At 37.7% G+C, this 17,519-nt stretch overlaps 1 protein-coding gene across 1 annotated transcript in view; it reads left to right on the top strand.

Moving 5' to 3' along the window:
- LOC110287970 (coiled-coil domain-containing protein 7-like) overlaps positions 1-17,448 on the top strand; it is a gene marked incomplete at both ends in the record, with an annotated part of 28,605 nt that extends 11,157 nt beyond the window's left edge. Inside the window, 6 exons of the mRNA XM_021154441.1 lie at positions 1,239-1,311; positions 4,670-4,700; positions 5,036-5,125; positions 9,256-9,335; positions 15,327-15,381; positions 17,383-17,448. Coding sequence (XP_021010100.1) covers positions 1,239-1,311; positions 4,670-4,700; positions 5,036-5,125; positions 9,256-9,335; positions 15,327-15,381; positions 17,383-17,448 — 395 coding nt within the window. The remainder of the gene's footprint in view (positions 1-1,238; positions 1,312-4,669; positions 4,701-5,035; positions 5,126-9,255; positions 9,336-15,326; positions 15,382-17,382) is intronic.
- Positions 17,449-17,519: the final 71 nt, after the last annotated feature.

Below are 17,519 nucleotides of genomic sequence, written 5' to 3'. Positions count from 1 at the left end.
TCCCTTCCCTTTTCCCTTTCCTTTTCCCTTCCCTTTTCCCTTCCCCTTCCCTTTTCCCTTCCTTTCCTTTCCTTTCCCTTTCCTTTTTTATTTTTTGTTTTTTTTTTTTTTTCAAGACAGAGTTTATTTTGTGTAGCCTTGGCTATCCAGTAACTAGCTCTGTAGATAGGCTGGACACAAACTCTAAGAGTTTGCCTGGCTCTGCATGCTGGAATTAAAGATGTTTGCCAACACTAACCTTTATTTATTTATTTATTTATTGTTTAAATAGCATCATTTTCTTTTTTGTTGTTTTTCAATCTTCAAGATTTACTTATTTATTTAGTTATTATATATGTGAGTACACTGTTGCTCTCTTCAGACACACCAGAAGAGGGCATCAGATTCCATTGCAGATGGTTGTAAGACACCATGTGGTTGCTGGGAATTGAACTCAGGACCTCTGGAAGAACAGCCAGTGCTCTCAGCCACCTCTCCAGCCCTGTTTTTAATTATTTTAAGATTTACCTATTCTAGTATTTCATGTATATATGTATATGAGCACTCGGTCTTTATGTGTATCAGAAGAGGGAATCTAATCCCATTACAGATAGTTCTGAGCCACCACGTGGTTGCCAAGAATTGAATTAAGAACCTGTGGAAGAGCAGTCAGTGCTCCTAACCTCTTGAGCATCTCTCCAGACCGGCATTATTTATTCTTAAAATTTTATTTTATCTACTTTATACTTATTGCCTGTGTCAGTCACAAGGCATTCTTTACTACTGTAGAGCTTTAGCATTTCTTTTTACTTTTATATTAGAGAGTCTATTTATATTATCCATCTGCTCTTGGATGTTCCCAGTTTTCCCCTAGATAATAAATACTGATAATTAATTGTTTAAAATTTCTGCCTGATAACGTAAAAATATCTACTATATCTGAAATCCTGTGCTCATAGTTGCCTATCTATTCAGAATGTTGTTCCCCCCACCTGCCCCATCCTCTTGGTATGCCTTGCATCATAGGTATTTTCTATTGAAATTTCTCTAATTGAAATTCCAATTTTCTATTTGAAATAGAAAATCGAATTTTTCTATTGTAACTCAGAGATGATATATAGGAATAAGTAAAATAATGTAATTATGGTTGAAAGAATCATGTCACCTCCTTGCAATTATTTAGTTTTCTCATGCATATCAGTGAACTGTATGATCCTATAACTTTAGCTATTATAACACCTTTATGTATTCTGTAATAGGAACTCCTTCAGTGACTACACGGATGACTAGGATGATAAAAATATTTGAAAATCAGTCAACAATGTTAGAGAAGTAAGCTTTGGAAATAATTATCTTATTTTCTACTTATAAATTTGAGTGCATAGAATAGAAACACTGGGAGCATAGAAGAGAAATAAGGCCGTCAATCATAAGCTGACCTCTTTTGTTCTCATTAATAAATTTATTTATTCACTTTATGGCCTGGTCAAACTTCCCTTCCTCCTCTCCTCCTCACCCATTCTTCCACCCCCTTTTCCTCAAAGAAGGGGAGGCCACCCATTGGTACCAACATGCAAGATACATCAAGTCCCAGCAGGACTAAATGAATTCTTTCCCACTGGGGCCAGAGAAATGAGAAAGGGATCCAAAGCAGGCAACAGAGTCATAGACCGTTCCCCACTTTAATTGTTAGGGGCCCAACATGAAAAACAACCTGCACATCTACAAATGTATAGTGGGCCTAGGTCCATCCTGTGCATGGTCTTTGGCTGAAAATTTAGTCTCTGTGAGCCCCTATAGGATCAAGTTAGTTTAGTCTGTAGGTCTTTTTGTGGGGTCCTTGATATATCAGACTCCCTCAAGCCTTCCCCCAACTCTTCCTCCAGACTCCCTGAGTTGTACCTATTGTTTGACTGTGGGTCTCTGCATCTGTTTCAGTCAGCTGCTAGATGAGAGCTCTCAGAAGACAGTTATGTTAGGTCCCTGTCTGCAAGTCATTATCATTAATAATGTTAGGGGTTGGCTCTTTCCTACAAGGAGGAAAGAGGGTCTCAAGTTGGGCCAGCCATTAGTTGGCCATTCCCTAGATATCTGCTCCATCTTTATCCCTGCACTTTTTGTAAGCAGGACAAACTTTGGGTCCAAGGTTTTGTAGATGGGCTGGCTGATGTCTGCCTTCTTCAACTGCGAGTCTGAACTGGCTGCAGGAAGTGAATCTTCAGGCTCCATATCCCTAGCTGGTACAGGGCTCAGCTAAGGTCACCCCCATTGACTCCTGGACACCTACCATGTCCCTGAGATGCTGTCTTAGTCAGGTTTCTATTCCTGCACAAACATCATGACCAAGAAGCAAGTTGGGGAGGAAAGGATTTACTCAGATTACACTTCCACATTGCTGCTCATCACCAAAGGAAGTCAGAACTGGAACTCAAGCAGGTCAGGAAGCAGAAACTGATGCAGAGCCATGGAGGGATGTTCCTTAATGGCTTGCTTCCCCTGGCTTGCTCAGCTTGCTTTTTTATAGAATCCAAGACTCCCAGCTCAGGGATGGCACCACCCACATGGGGCCCTTCCCCCTTGATCACTAATTGAGAAAATGCCTTACTGCTGGATCTCATGGAGGCATTTTCTCAACTGAAGCTCCTTTCTCTGTAACTCCAGCCTGTGTCAAGAGACACACAAAACCAGCCAGTAAAGATGCCCTCCCACTGATTTCTGTTCTCTCTCCCAGCCTCCCCCAACCCCTCAAAAAAAGAAAAGGGAAATAGAATAGATAAGAGTATGAATGGAGGCAACTGGAAATTGAGGATCAAGTCAGGAAATAGGGAGAAGGGATTGTTGGAGGGAATATGGGTAGATAAGGCTAAACTCAACAAGTATTTGAGGGCCTATCTCCAATAGAGTGACACAGGGTATATCAACCACTCCAGGGCAGGCCTCATATTCAGGAGTAGTCTTCCATTGTATAATGAACTCCATAGTTTTTTGTTTGTTTGTGCTTCTAATTGGTTACAATTTGATGGGTTTTACTTGTTAATTTGTTTTGTTTTTATATTTATTTTGGGTGGTACTTTATTTTGTTTTTATTTGGGGTTTTTTTTGTATTAATTTTTTTGTTCTTTCCATAAAGAATATAAAGTTGGCTAGGTGGAGAGAAGAGTCTGAAAGGAGTTGGAGGAGGAGAAGTATATGGTCAAAATATATTTCAACTTAAAAATTGTTTTAAACAATAGAATTATGATTAAAAGATAAAACAGCTGACCTTGTACATGTATGTATGCATTTGTCTTAATTTGGATTTTATTGCTATGAAGAGATACCATGACCATGGCAACTCTTATAAAGAACAACATTTCACTGGAGCTGTCTTACATTTTCAGAGGTTTAGTCTATTGTTGTCATAGTGGGGAGCATGGCACCATCTAAGCAGATATTGTGCTGGAGAAAAAGCAGACAGTTCTACATCTTGACCTGCAGGCAACAGAAAGAACTGTGTGCCACACTGGGCATAGCATGGGCACAGGAGACTTCAAAGTCCACCCTCACAGTGATATACTTCCTCCAACAAGGCCACACCTCCTAATAGTGCCCTTCCCTATGGGCCAAGTATTCAACCTCATGAGTCTATGGGGGGCATACCTACTCAAACCACCCTATTCTACTCCCTGGCCTCCATGCACCTGTAGTCATGACATAATGCAAAATTCATTTAGTCCAACTTCAAAAGTCTCCACAGTCTATCACAGCCACAACAATATTTAAAAGTTCAAAGTTTGAAGTTTCTTCTGAGATTCATGCAATCACTTGACTATAATTCCCTATAAAATCAAAATAACAAACATATCACATACAATATACAGTGCATATAGGATATACATTACCACTCCAAACTGTAGGTATAGTAAGGAAATACTGAACCAAAGCGAGACTGAAAACTAGCTAAAGAAACTCCAAACTCTGCATCTCCATGTCTGATGTCAAAATGCTCTTCAGATTTCCAATTTCTTTTAGCTTTGTTGAGTTCAACACAATTTTTTTTTCTCTTGAGCTGTTTTCACTCCTTGTTAGCAGCCTTCCTTGGCAGGTATCCCATGGCACAGGCATATCTGACCTCTTGGGTGCCCAAGAAAACCCAGCCTTTACCTTCACAGCTTCGCACAATGGCCTCTCTGGGCCTTCATGCAGGGACATCCCAGCTACATACCTGGTTTTAGTGGTTTTCCTTAGTTGCTGAGGGAGATTCCATAACTGCTTTCTTCTGTCCTTGATTCTAAAGCCAGAATCACATGGCTGAAGCTCTTAAGTTCTGCTTCTTGATGGGGCTGGAATATATACCCCTTATTCAATTACATCTTCACCACATTCTGTTTTCCATGGTTTCCTTCACTACCTACGTTTGGCTGTCCTGGAACTTGCTCTGTAGACCAGGCTGGCCTTGAACTCAGAGATCTATATGTCTTTGTCTCCTGAGTGCTAGGATTAAAGGAGTGTTAATTATAAGATACTGTTGGTGGATATATGTAGAGAGGATCCTGGCAGAAGTTTAGATTTTGGCTATAGCACAGGAGTAGGTTGTAAGACTAGGAAGAGGGCACTTGTTAAAAATCTCTTTAAAAAACATAAATGTGTTCCATTAGCTTGAATATGCATATATTTAATATATTATAGTTACTTTTGGTCTGTTTTCCAGAGCTTTAAATGATCAGCAGACAATTGAGTCTGTAAGTATAACATTCTTAATTGGATATTGCACTTTGTCCTTGAATTTTGAAGAGACTCTAGAAATGACCATTTTCTTTCATTGTAATTAGAGATAAGCACTCACTCAGCTTATGCAGGTTGTGAACTAGTAGGAATTGCATGCTATTTTTCACTTTATTGACATCAAGATCATTCAGAAACACTTATGAAATACTAGGTTGTAGTCTATTTCTTATCTAGATCCAAATGGCAGTTTAGAAATCAATGCCATTGGCCCATTCTTTGTTCATTCTTTAGTGAAGTAAACCTAATGGAGATGCTAAATTTTAGTTGTAATTATTACATTTGTCTTTAGAAATATAAACAGCTGGAAACTGATTTTCAAATGTTAATAATGGAGAAAGCCCTGCTGGAAGGAGAAATACGAAGGCTGAGAGAAATAGAGGTTGGTACATGTAACTGATAAAAATGACATGCAGTATCAAATAATGCCTAGTATCACACAGATGGGACTCTAAAGTGACATTTACTTGTTTTATGGCACATATCTTTCAGCATAATTTTTAGGAGCTCTAATTCAAAACCTTAATGTTCTAAATGTCCATATTAACTATCAAAGTCATAGGATGAAAATAGAAACAGCTTAATCATTGTAAAAGACACCTACTTTTTATTTTAACTTTTGTTTCTTTTTATTTATTATTCTTGGATGTGGAGTTGATGAAAATCTTTTCCCATTATGTAGGCTGTAGTGTTGCCCTATTGATGGTGTCTTGCTGGGGGCCTGCCCTAACTTTTGGGGACCAGTACTGGGTACTCATCAACACAGTGTTGGATGAAAGCTAAAGACTGATAATCCTTGTTCTTATAATTTTATTATTTGTTCTTAAATACATACTATTCTCTTACTCTATAACACAGATGAGGTGAAGTCTCTAGGGACCTTGCCTCTCAGAGCTCACCCATAGCAGATGATGGGCCATCTCCGGAGAAGTAACCTGACAGCCTTTGCCTTTCCTAGATGGCTCCTGACAGTGTCCTTTACCTTACAGAAGCTTTTCAGTTTTATGAGGTCACATTTATTAGTTGTTGATTTTAGTGCCTGCACTATCCATGTTCTATTTAAGAAGTTGTCTTCTCTGTCAGAGTATTCAAGAGTATTTCCTACTTTCTCTTCTATTAAGTTCAGTGTGCCTGATTTTATGTTGAGGTCTTTGATTCACTTGGACTTCAGTTTTGTTCAGGGCAATAAATATGGATCTATTTGCATTCTTCTACATGCAGACATCCAGGTTGTCCAACACCATTTATTGGAAATTCTTTTTTGTTTCTAGTGGGTATTTCTGGATTCTTTATTAAGAAGAAAACAGGTGTCCAAAGGAGTGTGAATTGATTACATTGATTAATATGTCTGTTTTTATGCTAACACCATGCAGTTTTTATTATCATAGTCCTGTAGTACAGCTTCAAATCAGTGGTGGTGAGTTGAATCTGGAAGTTCTTTTATTGTTCAGAACTGCTTTAGCTATTCTGATTTTTGTTTTTATATAACAAATTGAGTATTGTTCTTTCAAGGTCAGCAAAGAATTGTGTTGAAATTTTGATGGGGATTGCATTGAATCTGTAGATGGCTTTTTGTAAAATGGCCATTTTCACTATATTAATCCTACCAATCCATGAGCATGAAAAGTTTTTTTTTTAATTTTCTGATATCCTCTTCAGTTTCATGAAAGACATTTACATGGCAAATATTTAACTTTGTAAATCTGTTAGTGAATGAGAGAGTCAAAGTTTTTGTTTTCCTCCCAACCTCTGGAGCTGAAGACTGAACCCAGGGCCTTTTGGTTATTAGGCAGAACCTACCATTACACTAAATCCACAAACCCCAAGTCTTTTAAGTGCATTCTATGTTCTCTATAACTACTTAATTATATCAACTATAATTATAATTAGTTAACTATAGTAACTAGTGTGAGTAGAAATTAGTACAGTACCAATGATATAAGAAAATTTGCTCCCCTTTGTTTTCTCTTCTTACCATTTTTACTCATTTTATAAATCCAAACTACAGGCAAAAGTCAGATAAAGCAAATTGTTATGAACCAGTTAAATCATTATATGTATAGTTAAAACACTCTTTGGATTTATGGAGGCATTTTTTCTTATATTTTCTTAGAATCTCCCAAGTGCTAGAATATCATGCCTGGAACATTGTGTCTCATGGAATACTCTTGAACCCACTTTTGTTGCTTACTTGATATTTCTTTGATATTGGAGAAGAAAGCAGAAATTATTTTCTCTTAATAGCCTCTCATTATTTAGTATTTACTGATCTATACTATGTATGAATTTTATAGAAAACATCTTCAAAAGCACACTAGGTTATTTAGAGAATATAATAGTTTTTATTAAAATTCATTACTATGTTTCCATATTTCTGTGTTTTTTATTGTTGATGTTCTTGTTATTGAGACAGTGTCTTCTGTATTCAGCCTGGAGGAATGATTTTAAATCCCTGATTGTCCTGATTTCCTCTCCTAAGTGCTGGGTTTACAGATCTATACCATTGTTTCTGTTTCTGTTTTTCTGTTTCTGTTTCTGTGTTTCTGTTTCTGTTTCTGTTTCTGTTTCTGTTTCTGTTTCTGTTTCTGTTTCTGTTTCTGTTTCTGTTTCTGTTTCTGTTTCTGTTTCTGTTTCTGTTTCTGTTTCTGTTTCTGTTTCTGTTTCTGTTTCTGTTTCTGTTTCTTTTTTGTTTTGGTTTTTTCCCAACATTTCTCTGTGTAGCCATAGCTGTCTTGGGACTTGCTCTGCAGACCAGGCTGGCCTCGAACTCACAGAGAACTACTTGTGTCTGCCACCCAAGTGCCAGGATTAAAGGTGTGAACTACCACCAGCAACACCTGGCTCTAGCTTTTTATTTTCTAGGGATTATTTCACCTTATGTTTAACTTGTGATAAGTTTACCACTACAGTACATTTTGTACATTGGGGTTTTTAAATATAAAATAATCATATACTGTCTTTGTTTTTATTATCTATAATTTTAATAATTGTTAAAATTATTTCTCTACATTCATATATAAAGCAATCTGGTTTTGCAGAGTAGTTCAACAATAATTTGTGTAGGCATGGTGATATAAATACCTATAAGTCTACTATTTGAGAAGCTGAGGCAGGAGAATCATGAGCTTATATCCAGTCTAGATCACTTAGATCCTGTCTCAGAAATGCTTTAAAACATGTGTTCAATAATGATAAAATTATGGCTTTAGATACAAATTTGATCAAATTATGTTACACAATTTGAATATAATTTGAACTTTACATTTGTGTGTGTTAGTACATTGTATCAAACACAAGGTGAAGGTAGCTTTGCCAATGTCTTAGTTAAGGTTTTCTTGCTATGAATAGACAGCATGACCACAGCAACTCTTGTAAAGGAAAACATTTTAATTGGGACTGACTTACATTTTCAGGGGTTTAGTCCATTATCATCATGGTGGGAAGCATGGAAGCATGCAGGTAGTCATTGTGCTGGAGAAGAAGCTAAGAGTTCCACATCTGAATCTTCAGGTAGCAGAAGAAGACTGTGTGCCACACTGGGCATAGTATGAGCCTAGGACACTTCAAAACCAACCCTCACAGCAACACATTTTCCCCAACAAGGCCACATCTACTCCAACAAGGCCACACCTCCTAATAGTGCCAATTCATATGGGCCAAGCATTCAAATATATGAGTATATGGGGGCTATAACTATTCATACCATTATAGCTCAATGATTCTCAACATACAGATTCTCACACAAGTCACATCTGGTGTTTCAACTTTCTTTGCAGTTTCAGATGAACTTGTTTTCACTTCAGGTTCAACTTCAACATATGAGTTTTCTTTACTTGTGTATTCAGACTCATTCACCTTAGTTTTAAAATGTATCACTGATGGTATTTTTTGTATGATGTCATCCTAATGAATTTCTGCATGTCCCCCTGGCTCTACTGCATGTGCGGCACAATCAATTGACTTTCAGGAGCCATAGACCACACCACAGCAAAACTGAAAACCATCAAAGGAAAATAATTATTTCAGTGTGTGAAATTACTCAAAATGTATGTATACAAAGTATAGAGAGAGATCTTTAGTAAAGTGCTCACTGCAGAAGCACAAGGAGCTGAACACACATCACCAGAACCCACATAAAGAAACTGGGTGCAGTGGTGCATACATAACCCCAGCACTGGGGAATAGAGATAACCAGATCCCAAGAACTTCCTAGCCAGCCAGTCTACCCAAAATGGTGAACTCCATGTTAAATGAGAGAGTCTGTTTCTAAAGGTAAGACAGAAAGTAATAAAGACCTCTGAGCTTTACACATGTGCATGTGCAAGTACTCCCCGCTTAAGTACAAATAGAAACAGCCTAGGTATATCATTAATTTTGCTTTGTTTCAATTCAGATAAATTCCCTGAAACAGTAGAGTAACTCCTAGGGTAAAGGGAAAATCTGAGCAGCATATATTACCATAAACCTCTTGTAACTTATGCTATCCTTATTTTGGCATGTTCAAAATTGTAGAGAGCAAAGTCTGCAGCCAAAGAAGAGCAAACCAAGAAATCTGGAAAATCAGAAAAGAAAAAATTTAAAGAGAAAGAAAAGTACGGCATGAAGATATATGATCTTTTTATTCCTCGACTTGTAAGAATGTACCTTAATCACGGTTTATTTTAAAATAAAAATAACAAATATATAGTTTTAAATCAGGCAAGGATATGCCTGGGAAAAGTCAAAAAGGAAAAAACAAGAAACTGTTACAGGATTAGAAATGGTGAGTGAACTGCAAGAGGTAAGCGGTTTTACTATTACTACTTACTATATACATACTACTTAAAATAATCATTAACTCTTTATGTCTTATGTGATAAACAAATGGATAACTTTTCTCAAGCCAACTTTTCAACGCTATTATTAAAATGTAAAGTGACTGAGATTTTGAAAGTATACTTGTATTTTTCTTCCCTGAACACTTTTCTTATTTGAAAATCTTCTATTGCTGATAAACAACCTCCACAAAGTGGCTAGATATAAAATTAACCAAAACAAATCAGAAGCCTTCCTTTATACAAATGATAAGTAGGAAAACAACACCCTTCACAATAGTCACAAATAATATATGAAATATCTTGGTGTAACTCTAACCAAACAAGTGAAGGATCTGTATGACAAGAACTTCAAGTCTCTGAAGAAAGAAATCAAAGAAGACCTTAGAAGATGCAACGTTCTCCCATGCTCACAGATTGGTAGGATTAGCATAGCAAAAATAGCTATCCTACCAAAGCAATCTACAAATTTAGTGCAATCCCAACACAATTCTTCACAGATGTGGAAAGAGCAATTCTTTTTTTTTAATTAGATATTTTCTTCATTTACATTTCAAATGCTATCCCAAAAGTCCTCTATACCCCCCCACCCTGCTCCCCTACCCACCCACTCCCACTTCTTGGTCCTGGTGTTCCCCTGTATGGGGGCATATAAAGTTTGCAAGACCAAGGGGCCTCTCTTCCCAATGATGGCCGACTAGGCCATCTTCTGCTACATATGCAGCTAGAAACACGAGCTCTGGGGGGTACTGGTTAGTTCATATTGTTGTTCCATCTATAGGGTTGCAGACCCCTTCAGCTCCTTGGGTACTTTCTCTAGCTTCTACATTGGGGGCCCTGTGTTCCATCCTATAGATGATTGTGAGCATCCACTTCTGTATTTGCCAGGTACTGGCATAGCCTCACAGGAGACAGCTATATCAGGGTCCTTTCACAAAAATCTTGCTGGCATGTGCAATAAATAGTGTCTGCATTTGGTGGCTGATTATGGGACGGATCCCTGGGTGGGGTAGTCTCTGGATGGTCCATCTTTTCATCTTAGCTCCAAACTTTATCTCTGTAACTCCTTCCATGGGTATTTTGTTCCCTATTCTAAGGAAGAATGAAGTATCCACACATTGGTCTTCCTTCTTCTTGATTTTCTTGTGTTTTGCAAATTGTATCTTGGGTATTCTAAGTTTCTGCGCTTAATGCACTTATCAGTGAGTGCATATCAAGTGACTTCTTTTGAGATTGGGTTACCTCACTAAGGATGATATCTTCCAGATACATTCATTTGCCCAAGAATTTCATAAATTCATTGTTTTAAATAGCTGAGTAGTACTCCATTGTGCCAATGTACCACATTTTCTGTATCCATTCCTCTGTTGAGGGACATCTGGGTTCTTCTCTGCTTCTGGCTATTATAAATAGGGCTGTTATGAACATAGTGGAGCACGTGTCCTTATTACCAGTTGGAATATCTTCTGAGTATATGCCCAGGAAAGATATTGCTGGATCTTCCAGTAGTACTATGTTCAATTTTCTGAGGAACCGCCAGACTGGTTTCTAGAGTGGTTGTACAAGCTTGCAATCCCACAAGCAATGGAGGAGTGTTCCTCAGAAAGAGCAATTCTTAACTTCATATAGAAAAAAACCAAAAACCCAGGATAACAAAAACAATTTTCAACAATAAAAGAATTTCTGGAGGAATCACCATTCTTAACCTCAAGCTGTACTACATAGCAATAATGATAAAAACTGCATGGTATGTAGACAGACAGGTTAATAATAGGCAGAATAGAATTGAGGACCCAGACATAAACCTATACACCTATGGACACTTGATCTTTGACAAAGGAGCCAAAATCATACAATGGTAAAAAGAAAACATCTTCAACAACTGGTGCTGGTCTAACTGGCTGTTTGCAAAGAATGCAAGTTGATTCATATTTATCTCCTTGTACAAGTTCAAGTGGATTAAGGACCTCCACATAAAACCAGATACATTCAATCTATCAGAAGAGAAAGTTGAAAATAGCTTCAAATGCATTGGCCCAGGAAAAACTTTCCTGGATAGAACACTCAGGCTCAAGCTTTAAGATCAGCAATTGACAAATGAGATTTCATGAAACTTAAAAGATTCTGTAAGTCAAAGAACACTGTCAATAGGACAGAATGGCAAACTACAGATTGGGAAAAGCTCTTCACTAACCAGATATTACACAGAGGGATAATATCCAAAATATATAAAGAACTCAAGAAGTTAGACACCAACAAACCAAATAGCCTATTTTAAAAAATGGGGTATAGAGCTCAACAGAGAATTCTAAACAGAGGATCGCAAATGGCTGAGAAGCACTTAAAGTAATGTTCAACACCCTTAATCATCATGGAAATGCAAATCAAAACGACCCTGAGATTCCACCTTATACCATTCAGAATGTCAAAGACCAGAAACTCAAGTGACAGTACATGCTGGCAAGGACATGAAGAAAGAGGAACACTCTTTCATTGCTGGTTGGTTTGCAAATTGGTATAACCACTCTGGAAATCAACCTGGCACTTCCTCAGAAAAATGAAATTAGCTCTACCTGAAGACCCAGCCAAATCACTCCTTGGAATATACCCAAAAGATGATCCAACATACCACAAGGACATGTGCTCCACTATGTTCATAGCAGCCTTATTTGTAATAGCCAGAAGTTGGAAACAACACAGATGTCACTCAGCTGAAGAATGTATACAGAAAATATGGTTCACTTACACAATGGTATACTATTCAGCTACTAAATGAGGACATCATGAATTTTGTAGATAAATGGATAAAACTAGAAAGTATCCTCCTGAGTAAGGTAACCCAGACACAAAAGGACATGTATAGTATGTACTCACTGATAAGTGAATATTAACCAAAAGTCCAGAACACTCATGATACAACTCAGAACTTAGGAAGGTTAAGGAGAAGGGAAGCCCAAGAGTGAATACCTGAAACCCACTTAGAAGGGGAACAAAATAATCATGGGAGGGAGAGGGAGGGAAGGACCTGTGTGGGAGAGGAGAAATTGGAGGGAAAAGGAGGAGGCAGAATCAGGTATGTGGAAAGATAGGAGAGTTGTCCAGATGGCAAGGAGAATGAATTGAAATATACAGTAGTGGGGGGTAGGGGACAGGGGGCAGCATCTAGAAAGTCCCAGACACTTGGGGTGTGAGAGGCTACTTGGACTCAATGGGGATGACATTAGTCAAAAAGCCCAACATTGGCTAGATAGAACCAGAAAGGACCACCTCCAGTAGATAGACATGGCCCCCTTTTTGAAGCACAGAGCTGCAAACCCACCTTCAAAATTTTTTATTAGATATTTTCTTCATTTACATTTCAAATGCTATCTCCAAAGTCCCCTATACCTTCCCTCTGCCCTGCTCCCCAACCCAACCACTCTCTCTTCCTGGCCCTGGCATTCCCCTGTACTGGGGCATATGATCTTTGCAAGACCAAGGGCCTCTCCTTCCATTGATGCCTGAGTAGGCCATTCTCTGCTACATATGCAACTAGAGACACAGCTCCTGGGTGGTACTGGTTAGTTCATATTGTTGTTTCTCCAATAGGGTTGCAGTCCCCTTCAGCTCTAGCTCCTTCATTAGGGAACCTGTGTTCCATCCAATAGATGACTGTGAGCATCTACTTCTGTATTTGCCAGGCACTGGCATAGCCTCACAAGAGAGAGCTATATCAGGCCCAACTTGGAATCCATCCCATGTGTACACACCAAATCCTGACACTATTAATGAGGCCATATTGTATGTGCAGATAGGTACCTGGCATGACTATCCTCTGAGAGGCTCTACCAGCAACTGACTGAGACAAATGTAGGCACTTACAGCCAATTATTAGATTAAGGTTGGAGTCCCATGTGGAAGACTTAGAGGAAGGATTGAGGAGCTGAAGGGGATTGCAACCCCATAGGAAGAAGTACAGTGTCAACTAACCTGGACATCTCAGAACTCCAAGAAGCTATGTCAAAAACCAAGAAGCATACATTGGCTGGCTAATGGTCCCGGGCACATGTGTAGCAGATGACTGCCTTGTATGGCCTCAATGGGAGAAGATGCACTTAATTCTGTGGAATTAAGAGGATGCTGGTAGGGATGAGGTGGGAGTGGGTGGGCTGGTGGGGAAACACCCTCTCAGAGGCAGGGCAAGTGAAGAGGGGATGGGGTGAAGAACTCGTGGAGTGAGAACCAGGAAGGGGAACGACTTTTGGAGTGTAAATAAATATAATAATTTAATCTGAAAAAAAAAAACAGATTTAAATCTTAAAACAAATGTACCAGAAAAAGGCTTGTGTTGACTCTTCTTCACCAGCTAATGCTCTAAGCTTGCAGACTCTCTAAGCCAGTTCTCCAGAATTTATTCTCTTCCCACTGCAGGCTTTAATAATGTTTAGTTTTATAAAACAATTAGCCATATTTGTGAATAAATTATTATAAAGTGGTTTTAATAATGAATATAAGTATAAATTGATCATTATAATTCAAATTTGCTTAGTATGTATTATTTAATATAAAGTTTTAAATGAGCCTATGACTTCAATGTTTATAGAGAACTTTAGTTTCTGTAAAGAATTTTTTTAATTTGCTTTCTTTTTTTATTAGATATTTTCTCCATTTACATTTCAAATGGTATCTTCAAAGCTCCCTACACCCTCCCCCTGCCCTGGTCCCCAACCCACCAACTCTCGCTTCCTGGCCCTGGTATTCCCCTGTACTGGGTGGGGCATATGATCGTCACAATCTCAAGGGCATATCCTTCCATTGATGGCTGACTAGGCCATCCTCTGCTACATATGCAACTAGAGACACAGCTCTGGGGGGTACTGGTTAGTTCAATTTTATTAGATAAGAAATTTGTCCTCTGAAGAAGAAACGTGTTCAGGGAAGAAAAATGACCAGTACACTTTCAAGATTTCACTCACTTTACATTTTAATCATAGCATTGAAAACTTGGCTTGAGAAAAGTTAATCATTTGTTGATCACTTAGGCCATAGGGAACTAATGACAATTTTAAGTAGTATGTATGTAATGTAAAAAGTAGTAATAATAGCAGCAGCAGCAGCAGCCTCAACAGTAGTAGTACAAAATATATGAGAGGCTGAGGAGTTGGATTAGCAGGTAAAAGTGCTTGCTGCATAAGCCTGACAACCTGAGTTTGATCCCTGGATACCACATAAAAGCCAGATGCAGTGTTTATAATCCCATCCATCATATGGGGAGATGGGAGACAGGTACAGGTCATGTACACTGTGCAATGGAAGAAACAAGAAACAATGGTTCAAACACAAGGTAAAAGCAAAGAATTGCCTCTTTAAAAATAAAAAATACTCTTTCTCTCTCTCTCTCTCTCTCTCTCTCTCTCTCTCTCTCTCTCTCTCTCTCTCTCTTTCTTTCTTTCTTTCTTNTCTCTCTCTCTCTCTCTCTCTCTCTCTCTCTCTCTCTCTCTCTCTCTCTCTCTTTCTTTCTTTCTTTCTTTCTAAAAGGCTGTCTTCTGACCTTCACCCATAAACTGTTATGAGCTCTCCCTCTATCCTCTATCCTCCATCTCTCTCTGTCCCTGTCTCTGTTTCTCTGTTTCTGTCGTCTCTGTCTCTGTCTTTCTCCCTCGTGTGTGTGTGGGGGGGGGGGGTTAAGGTAATAAAAGTATGAATTTCTTTTAAGATTTTAAATGGTCTGAAGTTTTTGGGAAAGCAAATCACTGATGTGTTTTCAAATATCATGATTTTTAATTACAGGAATCTATCTCCAAAAATAGAATTTAAATCACTTGAAGAACTGCTTCAAATCCAAGTAAGATGTATTCTCTCTGAGTCTGTTTCTGTAATAATTCATTGAAAATTATCTTTTGCATGCCACTTCTGATTTGAACCCTAAGTGCTCCATTTTGATGGGTCATCTGCTCTTTTGGAACTCTGCTGTCCTCTAAGGTGGCTGAGTCCCATCAGAAGCCTAAATATCTATCTGGCTCTTTGCCATGCATCTCTTTTCCAGTTTCCAGGTCCTACTGAGATCCCTGACTGGTGATTAGAGGCTTGTTTTTTTCTTCATTGTTACTTGGTTTTGTTTTAGTAGATAGAGTTCTCTCATATTTCAATAAGAATTAATATGTTTTTTAAATAAACAATTGCTCTTTTAAAAAAAGTTATGTGTTTTATACTTTAAAGATTTTTTTAAAAAATTTTTATTTGACTTTGGTTTTTCTGATGAGATACAGCCTTCAAATTGTCATTTTCCTGTGTGATATTTGGGCCCTTTCTTATTTTCTCTTTTTCATTGCTTTCCAACAGTTTGGTCTAGTTGCATGAACACTTAGTGTGTTAGTTCTTAACACACTAATTGGCATGTTCTCAGCATCTTGAGTATGTAACTTTTGCCAAACATGTGTTTGCCTCTTTCTGTTCCTGTATGGTTACACACTTGGGTAGTAGAAATCTGATGTCACTCTACATATTCCTTATATGTTTGTAAAGGTTTATTTCTATATTTACATATTTCACATTGATACATTTAAGTGGTTTCACCATATCATTGTCCTTTCTAACTTGCTATTCTGTTTATACATTCAATTTTGAAACCATGATATAATTGTTGATACTACAGTTGTTGCCATTTGGCTATTTATTACAGTTTATGTTTGGTGAGATCTCTGTAAATTCATTCATAGACATATTGGGCACTGTCTGTTGGCTGCTTTAAAAGTGTTTTAAGATAATTTTAAAATAAGGATTGTCTTGGGGAATCTCTCTTGTTTTCTTTTGCCTTAATAGTAAGTCCATTTTTAGTTTATTATAATGGTTTCATGGATGTTGTAATGTGGTGTTGATACTCTAGGATCTACTATATCCCTTTGATTATTAGTATTTTTCCTTTATTATATCATGAACATGATTAGGTGTGTGTGGAAATTATATACTTATCCAGACATTTATTTTAATTCTTCTAGATTTTGCCAAGTTGTTTTGAGTCTTTACTTTGTGTATGTGGTTCACAAGTTAGAGGGAGGCTTGGACAGATTTTATATAAAATTATTGGGCCCTTGTCTTCAGTTTCCTTCTTTGTGCTCATTTCACTGAGACTTTCAATGGTTAGAAATGTCCCAAACAGTGCCCTTATTTGTAAGTTATAAAGACAGAGACTTTTTGTAAGCTTTGAGGCACCTCATATGGCTCAAGTAAGCCTTACTTCCAAAATGAAAGCCAGGAACTCAGGAATCCTATTTAGACCTTCTTTCCTCCATGGGTCACTTACCCTTGTTCACACATGAGTGTTGATGCTTCTGTTCTGTACAGAGTACAGGGTTAGATGTGGCACAGATGGTCTTCAAGGAGTTTGTTGTGACAAACAAAAAACATACATGGGGCTTTAAGATATACAAAAACATACAAAAAACATACATGGGGTTTGAGATATGGATCTCAAACCATCATACACTGTAGGTTTCCTGCATGTGTAACTTATTTCTGCTAAGCCTGAACTCTATTAGATGTTAGATTCTTCTAACAACACTTCAAACATTTCCACTTAAATACTTCAGACCTAAAGAAAATCCAACAAAATGTTTCATTTATAGTAGTTCTGATTTACAAGATTCATGGTAATATTGAGTGTGAGAAATCAACAGAAAGCTATAGCTTCAAGTTGTATCCACCACCGAATAGGAGAACTTTCTAGTTAGATGTATTCAGATCATCATACTGGCAATCTGTGTATTTGAGACATGTAATAAACACAAAAACTAAATTTGAAAAGTACCAGAATGAATAGTGTTTTTTCTCTCTCTTTACCTCCTAGAAAGAAGCAGAACTCCTGAAAACAGAGAAGAAAACCCTTCAAGGACAACTGAAATGGGCTTTAGAGGTGAGGGTGTACCTCTAAACAGCAGCAAGCTAAGAGAATGCAGAGCTGGGGATTTCTTTTTTTTTTTTTTT

This window comes from Mus caroli, unplaced genomic scaffold (genome assembly GCF_900094665.2).
Source record: "Mus caroli unplaced genomic scaffold, CAROLI_EIJ_v1.1 scaffold_13540_1, whole genome shotgun sequence".
In the NCBI taxonomy this organism is placed as follows: domain Eukaryota; kingdom Metazoa; phylum Chordata; class Mammalia; order Rodentia; family Muridae; genus Mus; species Mus caroli.
The sequence above is the reverse complement of the archived record's forward strand: the minus strand, read 5'-3'. Positions and strand labels throughout refer to the sequence as shown.